This window comes from Eschrichtius robustus, chromosome 2, assembly GCF_028021215.1.
Source record: "Eschrichtius robustus isolate mEscRob2 chromosome 2, mEscRob2.pri, whole genome shotgun sequence".
In the NCBI taxonomy this organism is placed as follows: Eukaryota; Metazoa; Chordata; class Mammalia; order Artiodactyla; family Eschrichtiidae; genus Eschrichtius; species Eschrichtius robustus.
The window spans coordinates 45,641,306-45,664,578 of NC_090825.1; the positions used below are offsets into that span (position 1 = coordinate 45,641,306).

Below are 23,273 nucleotides of genomic sequence, written 5' to 3' on the forward strand. Positions count from 1 at the left end.
TTTTCAGGTGCACATGAAACATTCTTCATGATAGATCATATCTTGGGCCACAAATCAAGCCTTGATGAATTTAAGAAAATTGAAATCATATCAAGCATCTTTTCCTACCACAACCCTATGAGATTAGAAATCAATTACAGGAAAAAGAAACTGTAAAAAACACAAGCACATGGCAGCTAAACAATATATGCTACTAAATAACCAATGGATCACTCAAGAAATCAAAGAGGAAATCAAAAACATACCTAGAGACAGATGACAATGAAAACATGATGATCCAAAACCTATCAGAGGCAGCAAAAAAGCAGTTCTGAAAGGGAAGTTTATAGCAATACAACCTCACCTCAGGAAACAAGAAAAATCTCAAACAACCTAACCTTGCATCTAAAGCAACTAGAGAAAGAAGAACAAACAAAACCCAAAGTTAGTAGAAGGAAAGAAATCATAAAGATCAGAGCAAAAAGAAATGAAATAGAAATGAAGAAAAGAGTAGAAAAGATCAATGAAGGCTGGTTCTTTGGAAAGACAAACAAAATCAATAAACCTTTTGCCAGACTCATCAAGGAAAAAAGAGAGAAGGCTCAAATCAATAAAAATAGAAATGAGGGAGGACCTTCAAGATGGCAGAGGAGTAAGACGTGGAGATCAACTCCCTCTACACAAATACATCAAAAATACATCTACACGTGGAACAGCTCCTACAGAACACCTACTGAACACTGACAGAGACCTCAGACTTCCCAAAAGGCAAGAAACTCCCCCACGTACCTGGCCGTGTGGCTGACAGGGTCTTGGTGCTCTGGCTGGGTGTCAGGCCTGAGCCTCTGAGGTGGGAGAGCTGAGTTCAGGACATTGGTCCACAAGAGACCTCCCAGTACCTCATAATATCAATCAGCAAGAGCTCTCCCAGAGATCTCTCTCTTAACACTAAGACCCACCTCCACTCAACGACCAGCAAGCTCCAGTGCTGGACATCCCATGCCAAACAACTAGCAAGACAGACAGAACACAACGCCACCCATTAGCAGAGAGGCAGCCTAAAATCATACTAAGTTCACAGACACCCCAAAACACACCTCCAGATGTAGCCCTGACTGCCAGAAAGACAAGAAACAGAACACAGGCACCAGTCCCCTCCACCAGGAAGCCTACACAACCCACTGAACCAACTTTACCAACTGGTGGCAGACACCAAAAACAATGGGAACTACGAACCTGCAGCCTGTGAAAAGAGACCCCAAACACAGTAAGTTAAGCAAATGAGAAGACAGAGAAACACACAGCAGATGAAGGAGCAAGGTAAAAATCCACCAGACCAAACAAATGAACAGGAAGTAGGCAGTCTACCTGAAAAAGAATTCATAGTAATGATAGCAACAGTGATCCAAAAACTTGGAAATAAAATGGAGAAAATATAAGAAACGTTTAACAAGGACCTAGAAGAACTAAAGAGTAAACAATGATGAACAACACAATAAATGAAATTTAAAATTATCTAGAAGGAATCAATAGCAGAATAACTGACGCAGAAGAACAGATAAGTGATCTGGAAGTTAAAATAGTGGAAATAACTACTGCAGAGCAGAATAAAGAAAACAAATGAAAAGAATTGAGGACAGTCTCAGAGACCTCTGGGACAACATTAAATGCAGCAACATTCGAATTATAGGGGTTCCAGAAGAAGAAGAGAAAAAGAAAGGGACTGAGAAAATATTTGAAGAGATTATAGTTGAAACCTTCCCTAATATGGAAAGGAAATAGTTAATCAAGTCCAGGAAGCACAGAGAGTCCCACACAGCATAAATCCAAGGAGAAACATGCCAAGACACAATCAAACTATCAAAAATTAACTACAAAGAAAAAGTATTAAAAGCAGGAAGGGAAGAGCAACAAATAACATACAAGGGAATCCCCATAAGGTTAACACTTGATCTTTCAGCAGAAACTCTGCAAGCCAGAAAGGAGTGGCAGGACATATTGAAAGTGAAGAAAGGGAAAAACCTACAACCAAGATTGCTCTACCCAGCAAGGATCTCATTCAGATTCGATGGAGAAATTAAAACCTTTACAGACAAGCAAAAGCTAAGAGAATTCAGCACCGCCAAACCAGCTTTACAACACAGGCTAAAGGAACTTCTCTAGGCAGGAAACACAAGAGAAGAAAAAGACCTACAATAACAAACCCAAAACCATTAAGAAAATGGTAATAGAAACATACATATCCAAAATTACCTTAAATGTAAGTGGATTAAATGCTCCAACCAAAAAACATAGACTGGATGAATGGATACAAAAACAAGACCCATACATATCCTGTCTACAAGAGACCCACTTCAGACCTAGAGACACATACAGACTGAAAGTGAGGTGATGGGAAAAGATATTCCATGCAAATGGAAATCAAAAGAATGCTGGAGTAGCAGTTCTCATATCAGACAAAATAAACTTTAAAATAATGACTATTACAAGAGACAAAGAAGGACACTATATAATGATCAAGGGATCAATCCAAGAAGAAGATATAACAATTGTAAATATTTATGCACCCAACATAGGAGCACCTCAATACATAAGGAAAATGCTAAAAAGCCATAAAAGGGGAAATCAATGGTAACACAGTCATAGTAGGGGACTTTATCACTCCAGTTTCACCAATGGACAGATCATCCAAAATGAAAGTAAATAAGGAAACACAAGCTTTAAATGACACATTAAACAAGATAGACTTAATTGATATCTGTAGGACATTCCATCCAAAAGCAACAGAATACACTTCTCAAGTGCTCATGGAACATTCTCCAGGATAGATCATATCTTGGGACACAAACCAAGCCTTGATAAATTTAAGAAAATTGAAATCGTATCAAGTATCTTTTCCAACCACAACATTATGAGACCAGATATCAATTACAGGAAAAACTCTGTAAAAAATACATACTCACGGAGGCTAAACAGTACACTATTAAATAACCAAGAGATCACTGAAGAAATCAAAGAGGAAATCAAAAATTACCTAGAAACAAATGACAATGAAAACAAAATGACCCAAAACCTATAGGATGCAGCAAAAGCAGTTCTAAGGAGGATGTTTATAGCAATACAACACTACCTCAAGAAACAAGAAAAATCTCAAACAACTTAATCTTACACCTAAAGCAATTAGAGAAAGAACAAAAGAACCCCAAAGTTAGCAGAAGGAAAGAAATCATAAAGATCAGATCAGAAAAAATAAAAAAGAAATGAAGACAACAGTAGCAAAGATCAATAAGACTAAAAGCTGGTTGTTTGAGAAGATAAACAAAATTGATAAACCATTAGCCAGATTCATCAAGAAAAAAAGGGAGAAGACTCAAATCAATAGAATTAGAAAGGAAAAAGGAGAAGTAACAACTGACACTGCAGAAATACAAACGATCATGAGAGATTACTACAAACAACTGTATGCCAATAAAATGGACAACCTGGAAGAAATGGACAGATTCTGAGAAAAGCACAACCTTCTGAGACTGAACCAGGAAGAAATAGAAAATATGAACAGACCAATCACAAGCACTGAAATTGAAACTGTGATTAAATTCTTCCAACAAACAAAAGCCCAGGACCACATGGTTTCACAGGTGAATTCTATCAAACATTTAGAGAAGAGCTAACACCTATCCTTCTCAAACTCTTCCAAAATATAGCAGAGGGAGGAATGCTCCCAAATTCATTCTGTGAGGCCACCATCACCTTGATACCAAAACCAGAAAAAGGTATCACAAAAAAAGAAAACAACAGGCCAGTATCACTGATGAACATAAATGCAAACATCCTCAACAAAATACTAGCAAATAGAATCCAACAGCACATTAAAAGGATCATACACCATGATCAAGTGGGGTTTATCCCAGGAATGCAAGGATTCTTAATATACACAAATCAATCAATGTGCTACACCATATTAACAAATTGAAGGAGAAAAACCATATGATCATCTCAATAGATGCAGAAAAAGCTTTTGGCAAAATTCAACACCATTTATGATAAAAATCCTCCAGAAAGTAGGCATAGAGGGAACCTACCTCAACATAATAAAGGCCATATATGACAAACCCACAGCCAACATTGTTCTCAATGGTGAAAAACAGAAACTATTTCCTCTAACATCAGGAACAAGACAAGCTTGCCACTCTCACCACTGTTATTCAACATATTTTTGGAAGTTTTAGCCACAGCAATCAGAGAAGAAAAATAAATAAAAGGAATCCAAATCGGAAAAGAAGTAAATCTGTCACTGTTTGCAGATGACATGATAGTATATATAGAGTATCCTAAGGATGCTACCAGAAAACTACTAGAGCTAATCAATGAATTTGGTAAAGTAGCAGGATGCAAAATTAATGCACAGAAATCTCTTGCATTCCTATACACTAATGATGAAAAATCTGAAAGAGAAATTAAGGAAACACTCCCATTTACCACTGCATCAAAAAGAATAAAATACCTAGGAATAAACCTACCTAAAGAGACAAAATACCTGTATGCAAAAACTAGAAGACACTGATGAAAGAAATTAAAGATGATACCAACAGATGGAGAGATATACCCTGTTCTTGGGTTGGAAGAATCAACATTGTGAAAATGAATATACTTCCCAAAGCAATCTACACATTCAATGCAATCCCTATCAAACTACCAATGGCATTTTTCACAGAACTGGAACAAAAAATTTCACAATTTGTATGGAAACACAAAAGATCCTGATAGCCAAAGCAATCTTGAGAATGTAAAATGGAGCTGGAGGAATCAGGCTCCCTGACTTCAGGCTATACTACAAAGCTACAGTAATCAAGACAGTATGGTGGGCTTCCCTGGTGGCGCAGTGGTTGAGAATCTGCCTGCCAATGCAGGGGACATGGGTTCAAGCCCTGGTCTGGGAAGATCCCACATGCTGCAGAGCAACTAGGCCCATGAGCCACAACTACTGAGCCTGCACATCTGGAGCCTGTGCTCCGCAATGAGAGAGGCCGCAATAGTGAGAGGCCTGTGCACCGCGATGAGGAGTGGCCCCCGCTTGCCACAACTAGAGAAAGCCCTCACACAGAAACGAAGACCCAACACAGCCAAAAATAAATTAGTTAATATTAAAAAAAAAAAAAAAAAAAGACAGTATGGTACTGGCACAAAAACAGAAATATAGATCACTGGAACAGGATAGAAAGCCCAGAGATAAACCCACACACATATGGTCACCTTATCTTTGATAAAGGAATCAAGAATATACAATGGAGAAAAGGCAGCCTCTTCAGTAAGTGGTGCTGGGAAAACTGGACAGCTAAATGTAAAAGAATGAAATTAGAACACTCCCTAACACCATACACAAAAATAAACTCAAAATGGATTAAAGACCTAAATGTAAGGCCAGACACTATAAAACTCATAGGCAAAACATAGGCAGAACACTTTATGACATAAATCACAACAGGATCCTTTTTGACCCACCTCCTAGAGAAATGGAAATAAAAACAAAAATAAACAGATGGGACCTAATGAAACTTAAAAGCTTTTGCACAGCAAAGGAAACCAAAGGAAACCATAAACAAGATTAAAAGATAACCCTCAGAATGGGAGAAAATATTTGCAAACGAAGCAACTGACAAAGGATTAATCTCCAAAATATACAAGCAGCTCATGTAGCTCAATATCAAAAAAACAAACAACCCAATCCAAAAATGGGTAGAAGACCTAAATAGACATTTCTCCAAAGAAGATATACAGATTAGCAACAAACAAATGAAAGGATGCTCAACATCACTAATCATTAGAGAAATGCAAAACAAAACTACAATGAGGTATCACCTCATACCAGCCAGAATGGCCATCATCAAAAAATCTACAAACAATAAATGCTGGAAAGGGTGTAGAGAAAAAGGGAACCCTCTTGCACTGTTGGTGGGAATGTAAATTGATACAGCCACTTTGGAGAACAGCATGGAGGTTCCTTTAAAAAGTAAAAATAGAACTACCATACGACCCAGCAATCGCACTACTGGGCATCTACCCTGAGAAAACCATAATCCAAAAGAGTCATGTACCACAATGTTCATTGCACCTCTATTTACAATAGCCAGGACATGGAAGCAACCTAAGTGTCCATCAACAGATGAATGGATAAAGAAGATGTGGCACATATATACGACGGAATATTACTCAGCCATAAAAGGAAATGAAATTGAGTTATTTGCAGTGAAGTGGATGGACCTAGAGACTGTCATACAGAGTGAAGTAAGTCAGAAAGAGAAAAACAAATACCGTATGCTAACACATATATATGGAATCTAAAAAAAATAATAAATGGTTCTGAAGAACCTAGGGGCAGGACAGGAATAAAGAAGCAGATATAGAGAATGGACTTGAGGACACTGGGAGGGGAAAGGGTAAGCTGGAACAAAGTGAGAGTGACATGGACATATATACACTACCAAATATCAAATAGTGGAAGTAGCTGCATAGCACAGGGAGATCAATTCGGTGCTGTGTGACCACCTAGAGGGGTGGGATAGGGAGGGTGGAAGGGAGATGCAGGAGGGAGGGGATATGGGGGTATATGAATATGTATAGCTGATTCTCTTTGTTATACAGCAGAAACTAACACACCATTGTAAAGCAATTATACTCCAGTAAAGATGTTAAAAAAAACAAAAAATGAAAAAGAAGATACAATTGACACCACAGATATACAAAGTATCATAAGAACTACTACAAACAACTATATGCCAATAAAATGGACAACCTAGAAGAGATGAACAAATTCTTAGAAAGGTACAACCTTCCAAGACTGAACCAGGGAGAAACAGAAAATGTGAACAGACCCATCACAAGCACTGAAATTGAAACTGTGATTAAAAATCTTCCAAAAGCCCAGTACCAGAGGGCTTCTCAGGCAAATTCCATCAAACATTTAGAGAAGAACTAACACCTATCCTTCTCAAACTCTTCCAAAAAATTGCGGAGGAAGGAACACTCCCAAGCTCATTCTTTGAGGTTACCATCACCCTGATACCAAAACCAGACGAAGATACCACAAAAAAAGAAAATTACAGGGCAATGTCAGTGATGAACATAGATGCAAAAATCCTCAATAAAAATACTAGCAAACCGAATCCAACAACACATTAAAAGGATCATACACCACGATCAAGTGGGATTTATCCCAGGGATGCAAGGATTCTTCAATATATGCAAATCAATCAATATGATACACCATATTAACAAACTGAAGGAGAAAAACCATATGATAATCTCAGTAGATGCAGAAAAATCTTTTGACAAAATTGAACACCCATTTATGATAAAACTTCTCCAGAAAGTGGGCATAGAGGGAACCTACCTCAACATAATAAAGGCCACATATGACAAACCCACAGCAAACATCATTCTCAATGGTGAGAAACTGAAAGCATTTCCTCTAAGATCAGGAACGAGACAAGGATGCCCACTCTCACCACTATTATTCAACATAGTTCTGGAAGTCCTAGCCACGGCAATCAGAGAAGAAAAAGAAATAAAAGGAATCCAAATTGGAAAAGTAGTAAAACTGTTTGCAGAAGACATGATACTATACATAGAAAATCCTAAAGATGCTACCAGCAAACTACTAGAGCTCATCAATGAATTCGGTAAAGTGGCAGGATACAAAATTAATACACTGGAATTTCTTGCATTTACATATGCTAACAATGGAAGATCAGAAAGCGAGATTAAGGAAACATTCCCATTTATCATCACATCAAAAAGAATAAAATACCTAGGACTAAAACTACCTAAGGAGGCAAAAGACTTGTACTCTGAAAACTGTGATATGCTGATGAAAGAAATTGAAGACAAACAGATGGAAAGACACACCATGTTCTTGGATTGAAAGAATCAATATTGTCAAAATGACTATACTACCCAGTGCAATCTACCAATTCAATGCAATCCCTATCAAATTACCAATGGCATTTTTTGCAGATCTAGAACAAAAAATCTTAAAATTTGTATGGAAACACAAAAAGCCCCAAATAGCCAAAGCATTCTTGAGAATGAAAAACTGAGCTGGAGAAATCAGGTTCCCTGACTTCAGACTATACTATAATGCTACAATAATCAAAACAGTATGGTATTGACTTCCCTGGTGGCACAGTGGTTAAGAATCCGCCTGCCAATGCAGGGGACACAGGTTCAATCCCTGGTCCAGGAATATCCCACATGCCATGGGGCAACTAAGCCTGTGCACCACAACTACTGAAGCCTGTGCACCTAGAGCCCGTGCTCCATAATAAGAGAAGCCCCGGCAATGAGAAGCCCACACATGGCAACGAAGAGTAGTCCCCACTCTCTGCAACTAGAGAAAAGCCCACGCACAGCAACAAAGACCCAATGCAGCCAAAAAAATAAATAAAATTAGAAGAAAAAAAAAAAGCAGTATGGTACTGGTGCAAAGACAAATTGCTGTGTCAATGGACCAGGATAGAAAGCTCAGAAATAGACCCTTGCATCTATGGTCAATTAATCTACGACAAAGGAGGCAAGAATATACAATGGAGAAAAGCCAGTCTTTTCAATAAGTGATGCTGGGAAAACTTGACAGCTACACGTAAATGAATGAAATTAGAACGCTATCTAACACCATACACAAAAGTACACTCAAAATGGATTAAAGACCTAAACGTAAGGCTGGACACTATAAAACTCTTAGAGGAAGACATAGGCAGAACACTCTGACATAAATCACAGCAGTATCTTTTTGGATCCACCTCCTAATGAAAATAAAAACAAAAATAAACAAATGGGACCTAATTAAACTTAAAAGCTTTTGCACAGCAAAGAAAACCATAAACAAAGTGAAAAGACAACCCACAGAATGGGAGAAGATATTTGCAAATGAAGCAACCAGCAAGGGATTAATCTCCAAAATATACAAACAGCTCATGCAGCTCTATATCAAAAAACCAAAAACCCAGTCAAAAAATGGACAGATGATCTAAATAGACATTTCTCCAAAGAAGACATACAGATGGCCAAAATGCACATGAAAAGATGCTCAACATCACTAATTATTAGAGAAATGCAAATCAAACCTACAATGAGGTGTCACCTTACAATGGTCAGAATGGCCAACATCAAAATATCTACAAACAATAAATGCTGGAGAGGATGTGGAGAAAAGGGGACCCTCCTAGACTGTTGGTGGGAATGCAAATTGGTACAACTGTTATGGAGAGCAGTATGGAGGTTCCTTAAAAGACTAAAAATAGAGCTGCCATATGAGCCAGGAATCCCACTCCTGGATTTTTTCCAGAGAAAACCATAATTTGAAAAGATACATGCACCCCAATGTTCATTGCAGCACTATTTACAATAGCTAAGACATGGAAGCAACTAATTGTCCATCGACAGAGGAATGGATAAAGAAGATATGATACATATATACAGTGGAATATTACTCAGCCATAAAAAAGAATGAAATAATGCCATTTGCAGCAACACGGAGGGATCTAGAGATTATTATACTAAGATGGATCTAGAGATTATTATACTAAGTAAGACACTTAGAGAAAGACAAATATCTGTTGATATTACTTATATGTGGAATCTAAAAAAATACAAATGAAATTATTTACAAAACAGAAACAGACTCACAGATTTCAAAAACAAACATGGTTACCAAAGGGGAAACATGGTGGCAGCAGATAAATCAGGAGTTTGGGATTAACATATACACACTACTCTATATAAAATAGATAACCAGCAAGAACTCTACTTAATATTCTTAATAATTTATATGGGAAAAGAATCTGAAAAAGAATGAATGTATGTATGTGCGTAACTGAATCACTTTGCTGTACACCTGAAACTAACACAACATTGTAAATCAACTTATAGTCCAATAAAATTTTTTAAAAAGGAGATGTTCTGAAACGTGGTGCAAGGCTAATCCAGCTTGGGAACAGTGCTATCTGTGCTAGAGAGAAATTAGAATGGATGATCAGTGTTTCTGTGATTAATTGAAAGTGTTCACTGATTTGTTAATGAAAACGTGTATGCTGCAATTATTAATAGTGGATGATAGAGTCTGAGGGACAGGTGTCCAAGGCTGTAGGCTAAGTCAGTAACCTATTTATTAGGAGATCTCTGTCACCCTTCACAATCAGCTTGCTCTGTGACCTTGGGCTACTTATTTGATCTGCCGAATCACACTGTCCTACCTAGTAAATTGGAAATGATCTTCAAAGTTTTATGAAAAAGACTGTTTCCTAGGGATCACTGACTGAAGTGCTGGCTTTCCACTGATGTTCATGTGTATGAGTGGGAGGTTAAATATTTCTAAGAACAAGGTCATGCCGCTATAGTTGAAGTTAGTATGATACATTGGGAGGTAATGGCCATAAAACCCAACAATGACTCAATAGAAGAATAAAGGCTGAAGTGTTTGAATTTGTGGTTACAATTTAGTCCATGAGCTTTAAACACCATGGACACGCATAGGTGTGGAGTGTGGTCGCACATACAGTTGCTTGGATGAAGATACTGATTCCCCTGGATGGAGAATCATTTATTGCACGGTAAACTTGCTTTGCCCTGAATCCAAACAACCATATGCTAAAATAATGATGTTGAGTTTGATCCTGAATATCCCATTTTATGACAAACAGCACATGTGGTCAATGAGAGGAGGCCTAATTTCCAGAACCTTTCACATATTTCTCTATAGACATACAGCTGTCCTGATGGCCACCTTGATGAACCTTAAGCAGCACAAAATACCAGAGTACCTCTGGAATCATTAAGAAAAGATGTTTCATGTGTTTCACCCGGAGTGTTAAATCTAGTTAATCACTCTCTAACTATTTAAATTGATGAAAATTTGTTGTATTACTTAACATAGGACTTCCAATTCAACTGGAACCAAACAGTAGGCTCTGCAGAGTATCTGAAGGAGGCAGAGAATGTTCAGGTTTAGTTCCAATGCCAGCTTTGCCATTACTGGCTGATCAAGTAAATGAGCAAAGTACTCAGCCATTTTGTGCCTCTATTTCCTTATCAATAATCTGGAGAAAATACTGGCACCTACCTTACAGATACAGTGTTTTAAATAGTACCTGTTCTACAGTAACCACCCAAATGTTAGTTTCTTACTATTATTGTTATAATAATAGTATTATTTAATTATATAATTATTATATAATTATATAATAGCATTTTCTGGTTTGCTTGGCACTTTTCCATATATTTTCTCATTTGAGCCTAATGTAAGACAAATGTCATAAATAAGGAACATAAGAATAAAAACATGACTTTCCCATGGTCACAAAGCCAGTAAGTATTGCTCCTATGGCTAAATCTCCTATCTGACAATCCATCCCTCTCACCACATTATGGCACCTCCTTCTCCATCCATGCTGGATAAATGGAGGGCTGTTATACTATGGTGTTCTCTTCCGGGGGTTCCAGGTTAAGGTCAAGACACAGAGCATTCTGGCTCCTGGGCTCAAGGATCATTTTACTGACCTCAAGTTGTACACCAGCAACACTGTGTGTCTCAAAGCCCAGATTAAAAGAATCACATTTAATAAAGGTTTGCATGGATTACTGTGGTTTTACAATGGCCAAATCTTTTATGATACCCTTCAAGTTCAGTGCCTTCCCCCAAATCATGCTAATAAATAAAAGATGTGTCAGCAGAAGAGATGAGAGAAAAATGAAACCTTTGGAGAAAAAAAATCCCATAATTTGTCACAAATCTCATCTAGGGATCCTGATTTCAGTGGGGTTTTGGTATCTTGTGACTTAAAGCACCCTCCTGTTAACACTGAGAAAATCCCCACAAGGATGGAAATAGTTCTGACATCTAGGCAAGTATCTAAGCAATTGCGCTTTCCAAAATCTGGATCAAATTGTTGAAAGGTGAATGATCTAGCCCTTTAGACTGCAAACATTAGAAAAGAGAAATCTGTTAACGCCAGATAGCATTTTCTGTAAAGAAATGAGGAATTTAAGAGAGCTGTATAAACACTATCCAGAGAGACAAATGAAAGGGAAATACAAGGCAAAGAGGGCTTGAAATATTCACTGCTATTTTATAGAACCTGGCTTAATTCATGCTCGCTCCTTCAGCTCAAATCCTGTGGTTACTCGCTCGGATTTTAACAATAGAATACAGTAACTAAAGAAATTCGAGCTCAGATATAGTCATCTATCTTAACTAAATTAGAAATTTTAATTTCTAATTAAAATTGAAATTTTTAATTTAAATTTAAATTTTCTAACGAAAATTGCTTTTTGTTGTTTATCTTCAATACTGCTTAAGAAAATAAGTATTTCTAGCTCATGAGAGCAATTTTGACATGGATTCAAAGTATTAATCCATTTTTTTCTCTTTTGGCCCCAGGAGCTGGGATGAAATCACATGATTTAATCATTCTGAATCCATGTGGCTCCTCAGAGATAGGTCCAGATGTAACCAGAAGGATTTATAGGGTGTAAAATTCAGAATGGATTAGGACAGCATTTCTGTGTTCAACCCAATACATCCTAAATCAACATCCCCTGGATGGACCAGAGCAATCTCTGGCTGGCCTAGTGGGGAGGTTGTCATGGCAACTGACTGGCAAGCTCAGCCCGTGGAATGTGAATACAAACAATAGAGTGACAAGGCTGTGTACAGAGCAGCGTACTAAGGCTGCTTCTATCCAGGTACAGTGACACATCAGTCAACGCGTGAAACTGTCACTGCATTTTTTTGTAACCTCTTGCACTTCTGGCAGCTTTCCCAGATGTTGATAAAACATTGCTGCTCACAGATAACAGAAGATATGGAAAAATCAGCACCAGTAGCTAGCTGCAATGGTATACAAAGCCCCGGAGGGCTGTTAGGCTAACACCACTCAAATTTCCTAAAGGAGGTTGAAGCACGCCTAGGGCAAATCCAATGATTCTTTAGTGCCACCTTATGTCCAGTTAAACACTGGAAATTTACCAAAGGCCTACCCTCAAACGCTTTACTAGGCAGCAGTAGGACAGACATGGAAAAAGTTAGAGCTGCATTATGTTGGAGTTTGGGAGTCCCTTTCACAGCAGAATATGAACATGAAGTCTTCTAAGCCTCAAGTTAAAGAAAAAATGAAAATTAATAACTTTGGTAGAATCTGAAATGAGGAAAGAAAAAAAAATGCCAAATAACCACAGACCTAGAAAAGATTAGAAGAGGCTGCATGCTGATCCAGGGGTTGTAGGAAGAGATGGCAGAGACAGACTGTGTCAAGGATTCTTCATGTCGTCCTTACTAACTCTAGCCAAGGCATTTTTTTTTTTTTTTTTTTTTTTGTCTAGAGAAAAATAAGATGTGAACATCATTCATTCCACTTTATAACTCTTGTTAATGGATAGCAAGATGGTAGCATTTGTTCAAATGGCACCTCATCCTGCCTCTCATCTCCCACCCAAACCAAACCTACCAGCCACTGCCATCCTACCATCACCATGTCCCATTTAATTTCAGCAGAAGTATGAAGTGACCAAGCTGTGTTTCTTTGTGTTTCTTCCAGGTTTTGAGTTTTTTGAAACAAGTGCCAAGGATAACGTTAATGTGAAGCAGACATTTGAGCGTCTCGTGGATATCATCTGCGACAAAATGTCCGAGAGTTTGGAGACAGATCCAGCCATCACTGCCGCAAAGCAGAACACGAGGCTCAGGGAAACCCCTCCCCCACCGCAGCCCAACTGTGGCTGTTAGTGTCCCGGTACAGGCAGCTCCACAGGGGTTGGTTGCTAAATATAGCATTTATAAATGGTCAATTAGCCTTCATTTATACTGCCTAATAATTATTTGAGGGAAATCTTTGATGTCTGTGGCTCGAACATGCATTCAATTCCGGGGAGATTTCCGGTGTTAATAAGTGGCAAATATGTGATCTTAACTTTGTAAGGACTATCCATCTATAAACATCTGATGTTTGCATGTGATTTGTTATTTGTCTTCTAGGCTCTTTTGGTTTCGGGTTTCTTAGATTAAGCTACTGCTGGGACCTCCGATTATAATTTCAGTACAGCTGAGTTTTGGGCTACGGGTTCAAATTATACTATTCACTTGTAGGGATAATAACCAAGAAACTGGTTGTGTGTGTGGTGTGAGCAGGGCGAGATCTCAGGAGACCTTATTTGCTTTACTCTCAATCGAAAATCAAGTGGAAATGTTACTCATGATTAGGGAAACTGTCATGGATCTGGTTGGTGTACTGTTCAGGAAAGGTATCTATTTTTCAGTGTTACTATACCTGAGAAGACCATTGACTATAAAGAAATATGAAATATTGTTTAAGGCCCTTGCAAATTCACCAAGAGATTAATATTTACCTGACTGGAAGTAGATTTTAACAGTAGTCTTAGTTTAGATGTTTAAATAAGGAATACCTAACCCAAGACTGCACCACCCAACATTCTGAATATTTGAGGGCACTGACAGAGGTATCTGCTGAATGTGTTATGTAACAAGCGTCTTAACCAAGAAGGATATGAATAGCAGTGGGATTCCAAGGCCTGAGCTCCCCCCATGACATATACCACCACGACTTTCTGGAACCATCACCAACTCTTGGAACAGAGGTTAAGTTGAAGCTTGTTAGAGCCCCTCTTCCCATGGGATGTAGGCTTGCTTCCCCCAAACATTACCTTCTGCTTGCACCTCCCTAGGTTCTTTTACCTGGCTAGAAGTCATTTAAACAGTATCTCCATGGCTCTCAGATTGAGGAAAAGACAATTATCATCTCTAACCTTTTTCAATCCAAGTATTTATACCTTTAAGGCACATCCCCATTCCGTAAGCCTTTAAACATGCGTAAGTTACTCAGAGACCCCTCTTTGGAGCTGAGAGTTACAGAAAAATCTTAGGATGCCATAAGCAATTTGAGAGGAGAAAGGAAACCATTTGAACACCCAGATTCTTTCTCCTAGAGATTCTTTCTCCTGGATTTCCTGAAGACCATATATGATTAACAAGCAAACCAATCCCACCAGCGATTCTAAGTGAGGACTGAAAAGAGACACAGCATCTGTATCACCACCCAGCATTGTTTACAGCTAGGACTTTAAGTCAGCAGGCACACATTGGCATATTTGGAAGGGCAGTTCCATTAAGTGAACGTTCCCCTTTTTTGGTGATCATGTTAAAGATTTTTTTTCTCTTTTCAAAAATGGAGACACTTCCCATGAAACTATTGAGTGCAAGATTTTTGAGCAAGGATATTGATAGGGAAGGATGCATATCTAAAGATATCTCTGGAGAATTAAATGCCTGCAAGTCAGGGAACTAGGTCACAGACATTACTAGTAAGTTAGAAGATGAAAATTACAGGAGAAAGCATTTGGGATGTCTTAAGCATATCCACATTCTTATTATTTCTCATCTTCTTAGCTTAAGATCCACTAATTGGCAATAAATTTTCACTTTGGCACTCTGCAAGGTAGACCTTAGCCTAGTGAAGGCAAGAAGACATTAATGCCGTACTAGATTTTAATGGGGCAGCTAGCTTCAAAAATCACAGAAATTAAAGTGAAGGGAAGAAAGAGAAGGCAGGGGCCATCAAAGCAGATTTGTTTCCAACAGAAACCTGTTTGCATGATATTGTAATATTTCTTTAACATGGTCTAGAAAATGGCCATGTTAAATGATATAGCTGTTAAGCTGACTTTTACAATCTAATATGAAGCAATAGAATCAGGAAGACCTTCCCATCCTCTCTCAGACCTGATCTCACATACATACGTACAGATGTCAAGGACCTAAATATGATGTCTCAGATGGCTTTTTCAGAAGGATGTTGATATGCATATTATTGTAAAATGGAAAGCAAAATCAGAGAGGGTAGAAAATTGGAAAGAAAGTTGAGTTTTGTCCTCTTGTAAACTCCTTCCCTGAAGAGCTAATTGCCATTGAAATTAAATAGCTCTAGAACCAGACGACCTAAGCCAAGTACCCACTTACACAATGTCAAACATACCAGACTTGAGCTACTGTATGCCAGTCAGGGGAGCATAATGCAAGAATGGCCCAGGTGTCAGTGACAAGGGACATCCAATAATTTCTATTTTCCAAACCTCAATGGAAGTAGAGGCTTACTAATTGATTCACAGTTCTGAAGCCCCTACCCCAGTGTGAACTTCACTAAGTGAGACACTTCCAAAAAGGACTGTCACAGAGCTCAATGAATTGAGCACCTATGCTCCTGCTGTAAAGCACATGGAAAGAGAGAGAAATTCTCTATTCCTAATCTCATCAAGAGATCCTGGTTTTAAAATCAAGTTTGGCAAAAGAAGAACCAGCCTAGGATTAACTAAGTAAACTTCTATTGGCATCAAGCTATATTATTTATAACACTGTGGTTCCTAGGTTTTTCACCCTTTAGGCCATCATGCACACAAATGTGTATACACACACACATGCATACAATACCTCCCATATTCTGTCTGCCAACAGCTTAAATAACCACAGATCATTTTTACTAATGGCCTAACTAAATTTGTATTCAAAAGAACAAAGACATCTTACAAAGTGTATGTTTGTGTTAGTGTGTAAATTGTAGACATCCATCTTTTGTCTTTGATGCAACTCAATTAGTGTTTCAAGAACAAATTTCTCTTCCTCTGTCACCCTTCTCCTCATCACCCCATCCCTCCGATTACTTTTATAATCAAACCTTGATTGTTTTGAGCAGATACTTCCAAGAGCTTTGGTTTGGGGACATTCCTTTCCGTTCTAAATGTAAATGAAAAATTGGACTGGAAATTATTTCCTCTAAACAGCCATTTAGTGGACCCGCATTTCAGCTTTCGGGGATGTGAGTGGATGTAGAAGGTGCATAAAGTTTCTTAAGTCCTAAGATGGCAGTTTACAAGTTAGCATTTTATCTATGGGCTTATAAGAAGAATTGCTTTAAGACAGTGAATTAGTTCATTGCCACTGCCCCCGCTGAGCAACCTCCACTGCCTTGATGAACTTCTAACCACCTCTTTAGGTTAACTTAAAATCATTATCCCTTTGCCCGCCTAGTAAATAAGTGCTAAGATTTTTATTTGGAATGGGAACTATGATGATGTCTTTGGTTGTTGCAGAAAGCTGCAGCATTATGTTAAATGTGAACTATAAATTCCACTACAACCGCAATTATGCAAGACATCTATATACTCAACAAACAAATATGTATTTCACCTACTTAACTCTTATCCAGATTAATAACAGCTCTTTGGTTCAGCACATTGGTTATCTTTCAGGAACTAATTTAAACTTCCAATTTTAACTACATCTATGCTGAGGATAGACTTTCAGGGATGCAATGTTCTTGTTTTAAAGTAAAATACAGTCTACTGTTAACTCAACTTCCATGAAGCAACATTAATTTTGGAGCATGGCAGTCGGTAATCAGTGGCTCATTTTGATGTGCTTTATCCAATGTGTCTCTTTGTGCTCAGTGAGGATATACTGTGCCATCCTTCAGTCAACTGTGTGGCATCTGTGGGACTATATTAAAAATGTATCCAGACTCTACAAAGCTATCCCAAGGCTGAGGTAGCAGCTGCATGTGAAATACTAAGATAAATCTTAAAGTCATGATTAAAACCCTTCTAGGTCAAAAAGTGTTTAATAATTTTCATATACTATTGGAATGCTCCATCAGGAATTTTTGGCACGGCATACTTGGGAGGTGACCTTTCTGTCTGAAGAATGCTCTCTCTCTCTCTAAATTATAGTTTGCATGACTGGTAACTAGAACTCTTTGTTCCTTTGTGTGTGTACTCACTCAGTGTGCCATGTCAGGCTGCCATGTGAGCAACTAGACCCATGTGGCCTTTCTAATCACCCCCTAGAAGATGCAGCCACTCCAGCTCTGCTTGGCTTTGCCCATATGTGTATAATACCTGTTTTAGGGGTCTACCAGTAAAATGGTGAAGTCTTTCTGATCAACTGAAACATCAGAGTCAGCTTTTTAGATTCTTTTATATTTTAGGTAAATTTTTGATCAAAGCCAGTTAAAGACATAAACCTGTTTTATATTCTGAAACAAATTGGGGAAACTGGGTAAAAGATGAAGTTTATAACCAGGAAAAAAAAGCATCTTGATTATCTCTACAGTGCACCTAAAGGGTTCCAGGTTCTAAAAATACAATATCCTCTAAGGGGACAAAAACAGGTCTAGAGAATTTATTTAAAATATATCCACCTATTGTTGTTTCATAAATAAATGTTTTTTTCTTAAAAACCTTTACAGGAATGCTTGACACTCTAGTCAAATACTTCCCCTTAAGGAGATTAAAATATTTACACTTGGGCCACACAGATAGTGTTGCCCCTCCCAGCACATACACACTCAAACACGGATACCTTTTCTATGAAGGAAAATTTCCATATATGGTGCTTTCTCAGTGCTAGGGAAAAGGGAGCTTTTACTATGCTCCAACAGCTGTAACTGGCATTTCCCTTAAAAAGGTCTACAAAATAGATTCTTCACACTGATTTGATTCGCATCTGTGCAGAGAATTAATTCCCATTAAAAGGGGAGGATAGAGAGAATATATTTTGCAAACCTTCTAAAGAAAAGAAATTACTTCAAAGCCTCTATCAGAGCTCGAGTATTAAGATCAGACCATGTAGCTAGTGGACAAATTGAGCTTTCTATTTACAATTCTCTTTTCTACTTCCTGATTTTTTATCATTTCAGTTTTTTAAAGCACTATCCTCACAGAGTGACAGGACCAAGAACAGGAAATGAGACTCAAGTTTCACCATTTACCTCCCATCAGTACAGTTAGTGGTAGAGTTTCAACTGGTCATTGCTTGCTGAAATGAGGTTGGGGGGGGGGGGTACCTGTGTATTTCATTCACCTATGTTCATACTTTCCTTCATTGTGGACAACTGAGAGTTGGTTGTGGCTTTATTTCTTAATGGAAATGTTTCCATGGTCATATCATTTGGCACTAGAGGTTGCTTAGGTTCATGAATGCCATTCTTAAACATGCAGATGGTACATGAGCCACAGACACCTGGCCTTTCAGGGACGTAAGCATAAATTACATCCGTCTAGTGGTTCCATACGCCTCATAAAAGTGAAATCTGGGGATTGTTTGCTGTTTCAGTATGATGGTTTTCCATGCATTGTCTCATCATCCCTAGGATATGTGCTGAATGAAAACTTCCTGTAATTCCTGTTAATATATTGTTAATGTCAGACGTGATGTGATGCCGTTGAACTGTCCAAATGTACAACTACTTAATGGTGTTTGTGGAACTGAAATGTCTTAAATGTTGCATGAAATATGTTATAAAAATAGATTTGTTTTCTATTTTTCAACACCTCAGAATTGAGGGTTCATGGGCCAATAAGTGCAATATTTAATGACTTACTCAGTGTATATAAACTAGTGTGAAAGAGTGAATTATAATGAATGTGTGAGATGCTTTGATGGCTGTTTGACTTACTCAGATTATTTCGTGTAGCTGTATTTGTCTAGTGGTACAATTTATACAGTAAATACCTTATTGGTGTCATGTGAAACTCCTCTGTGCCTACTTCAAGGTATGTTTTTTTTTTCCCCTATAAGACCAAACGTTTAGGATCTGGGAATATATGTCAATTTCGCCTTTTAGAATTGTGGATTTTATTTTCAAGACAAAATGACTGTTAGTTTATTTTATATAGGCATTCCCTTCTTTAATTCAGAATTTTCCTTAAGCCTTTTATAAGAGGTTAATTTAGAAACCTAAGAAAAAATATGCACATAAGGAAAAGTCATTTTTATTTTTCTCTGAAATGTTGATCACATGTTCTGTCTCCTAAGAATTTTCACTCATATTTTTGTGTATATTTTATTGTTACTCAACCTTGTGTTTTGTTTGCAAATTTAACACTGTCAATCCTGAGAATCCTAAAATATTGATGTCTTTTTAGGTTGTAGCTAATGTTATATTCACTTTCAATTCTCAATTGTCCACACTGATAATATAGGAGAAACAAGTCAGAATCCTTAAATCACTTTGGTATGTCATCATAAACTCATATATTTGTCCTCAGACTCCCTTGGTTAATCTCATAATCGGTGGCCTAGAACTTCACTGAGATACAAAATCAAGAAATTAGGCCTGGTTGCTGGATTACCAAAAACTATGTATTTATGTATATGAAGTTTCAAGTAGGACAACTACCTTAAACTCCTATTTGCCATTTTAATTTTTAAGGCCAAACACTCATTTTAATACTGTGTTTTGCCTTTTCATTTAGTTAGAGTAAATCATGATACCCTTGGGAAAAACGTTGAGTTTTCCACTAAAAATGATGAAAAACTGTTGGTTTTAGATGACCATGGCCCTCTGTACATCACAGGAAGCCTTCAGTTCTCTCTATGGCAATTGCCTGAAATTGACATGTGCGAATGTGCCAATCATATTAAATGGCTTTGGGCCACTACCAGCGATATGTGGCCCTATTTTACATGTGATAGCCTGCTCTCGGACCCACAGAAGTCAGGTAGAGGTGGGTGAAACAGGGAGGTTAGAGACTACTTCGTGCCAAATTTAAAAAAAAGAAAAATGTAAGCAGGTAGCCAACATTAAAATGATAATTTAAGGGTGTGTTTAAATGTTTAGTCGTCAATAGTTACTGAATACCATGTGCTCAGTGCTGTGGGAATCAAACATGGAAGAGGTATGGCTCTGGCCTCTAATAAGCTTACTGACTGAAGAACAAGGAACAAAATACCAGGATATGATCTAAATGCTATGTTCTGTCAGGCTACAGGAGCACAGAGAATGGGAGACCTACAAAAACAGGAAAAGTCAAGAATGGCTCCATTGAAGAGGTGAGACATGATCCCAGAAAGAATTAGATAGAGGAGACTGTGCCAGGCAAATAAATGGGAAAGGTCACAGTTTGTTCCCTTGAATGGAAGGGGGACAGAGCTGGCAGTTAGAGATCATTGTTTTCCTCCAGAGAACAAGACTGGCCCTCGGAAACCCAACAAATTACCCCAGTTTGCTTCTCTCTGTTTTTATCCCCATGAGGAAAGCAAGCTGCAGTATCATCATATTCCTCTGTGCTGAACTGCCCCAGACTCGGGCCCAAAACACAAATTAATTTGAAGCTCATAAGAACAGTAGATTTAGACATTTTGCCCATGCACCAAACCACAAGGCATCGTCAAATCCAGTGTCAACCAGGCAGATGTGAGCCCAGAGATTTTTCTGTGGTTCTGTGTTTCCCATAAAGGGTGTGGGGAAGTGCATAGATGAATACCTTCCTTTGTAACCAGGCACTTTTGGCTCCTTCTTAGTGACTGCACTGTGGAGCTCTTCTTGAGGAAAAATTGAGTAACGGCTTAATGCTTTCATATAGTGATCGTGATGTTTATTTGAAAACTACTGCTGCACAGCAAATATTATGACTCTTCATGTGTCCACAGGAGCCCTTGTCTGGGTTTAACGCTATAAATTGTATTCACATTGTGAAGTTTTAATTCTCTTTATTAAAATTAATTGTGTAAGAACTGTATGTGCTCTATTAGGTATTAAGTTTGTATGTGAATTCTGTATAGAAAGTGGTTTTTGTTCTTTGGGTTTATCTTGTTTTATTTTTTGGAGATTACAATAAATATCTAAGAGACTATATTCCTGAATTTCTCAGTCTTGGTCTGAGAATTTTTTTCATCTCCTCTCAATTTGTATTACTTTTGGTCCTAGGATACCTATTTCCATTTTTTTCCTTCCTCATCTACAATCCTAGGCACAGTGCTGAGCTTGAACTAGAGACAGAATGAGTGTATTTTTATTTAGGGCTATGAGTTTCCTACACATGATTTTGGACTTAGGCAAAGGAGTTAACTCTAACATTTGTCATCTTTTAAGGTAGGTAACTTTTTATACCTGACTGACTATATTCCAGAGTCAAAGCTCTTGGTTGTAGAATCAAGAAAGGCTGCTATGGTATTAAAAAGTCACCTCTGCTACCTGAAGACCGTGTGTTCCTGTATCCGAATTCTAGGATCCAATGATTATTTTGCAACCTACTGACACAGCCTGGGAAAGAAGCATTCAACCAGGCAATGTATGGATGGGATGTGTGAGTGGTATAGGCTTTTTTAAATGTATGGTTTGTGATGCAGTGATGCCCCAGGTTATATGCAGGATTGCCTTGGTCTTGGATCTCAGAGCGTGGTGAAGCACCCAGTTATCCATCTATTTGCATCACAGCAGATCTACTACTAATTTTAAGATTGCTTAATGTTCTAATCATGCAACCAGCTCTACTTCCACATATTTTCTTTCAAATATGCCTCTAAAGCTGTTTCCCAAACTCTGTGCTAAAAATAAGCCAAGAGAGATGGTCCTAGGAATAGCCACATGGGTCCACAAGGGTCAAAATAACTTTCTGAACAGACCTCAGTGACGAGGGTCACCTGTCTGTCTAGACAAAGCAGGCAACATGCAAAGAATCAAAATTAATGGAAAATAATAAATTAAGGGACTTCCAGTTATATTAATCAAACATTTATAGAATGTCTTCTATGTGCTAATTTCTTGGTGTACATGAAAATACATAAATAGAATACTACCTCAGTGAACTCATACAATTGTGATAGAGGGAAATCTATAAGTTAATATTAATAAATTACCACAGTTTATACATTAATATTTCCTAATATTTGTATCTAATAAATAATTGAAGTGAACATTAGAAAGTTGTTTCATTCTAAAAGAACTCACAAAAATGTCTTCTTGAAATCTTATGAAATACATTTTTTTTTTTTAAGATTTTAAATTTTTATTTATTTATTTATGGCTGTGTTGGGTCTTCGTTTCCGTGCGAGGGCTTTCTCTAGTTGTGGCAAGTGGGGCCACTCTTCATCGCGGTGCGCGGGCCTCTCACCATCGCGGCCTCTCTTGTTGCGGAGCACAGGCTCCAGACGCGCAGGCTCAGCAATTGTGGCTCACGGGCCTAGTTGCTCCGCGGCATGTGGGATCTTCCCAGACCAGGGCTCGAACCTGTGTCGCCTGCATTGGCAGGCAGATTCTCAACCACTGCGCCACCAGGGAAGCCCTGAAATACATTTTTTTAGACAATAGTCCTCTACCCCTAGGTAAAAGTCTTGCCAATATGGGGTTTCCCTGGTGGCGCAGTGGTTGAGAATCTGCCTGCCAATGCAGGCGACACAGGTTCGAGCCCTGGTCTGGGAAGATCCCACATGCCGCGGAGCAACTAGGCCCGTG

At 38.2% G+C, this 23,273-nt stretch overlaps 1 protein-coding gene across 1 annotated transcript in view; it reads left to right on the forward strand.

Moving 5' to 3' along the window:
- RAB3C (RAB3C, member RAS oncogene family) overlaps positions 1 to 13,756 on the forward strand; it is a 277,486-nt gene extending 263,730 nt beyond the window's left edge. Inside the window, exon 4 of the mRNA XM_068532979.1 lies at positions 13,569 to 13,756. Coding sequence (XP_068389080.1) covers positions 13,569 to 13,756 — 188 coding nt within the window. The remainder of the gene's footprint in view (positions 1 to 13,568) is intronic.
- Positions 13,757 to 23,273: the final 9,517 nt, after the last annotated feature.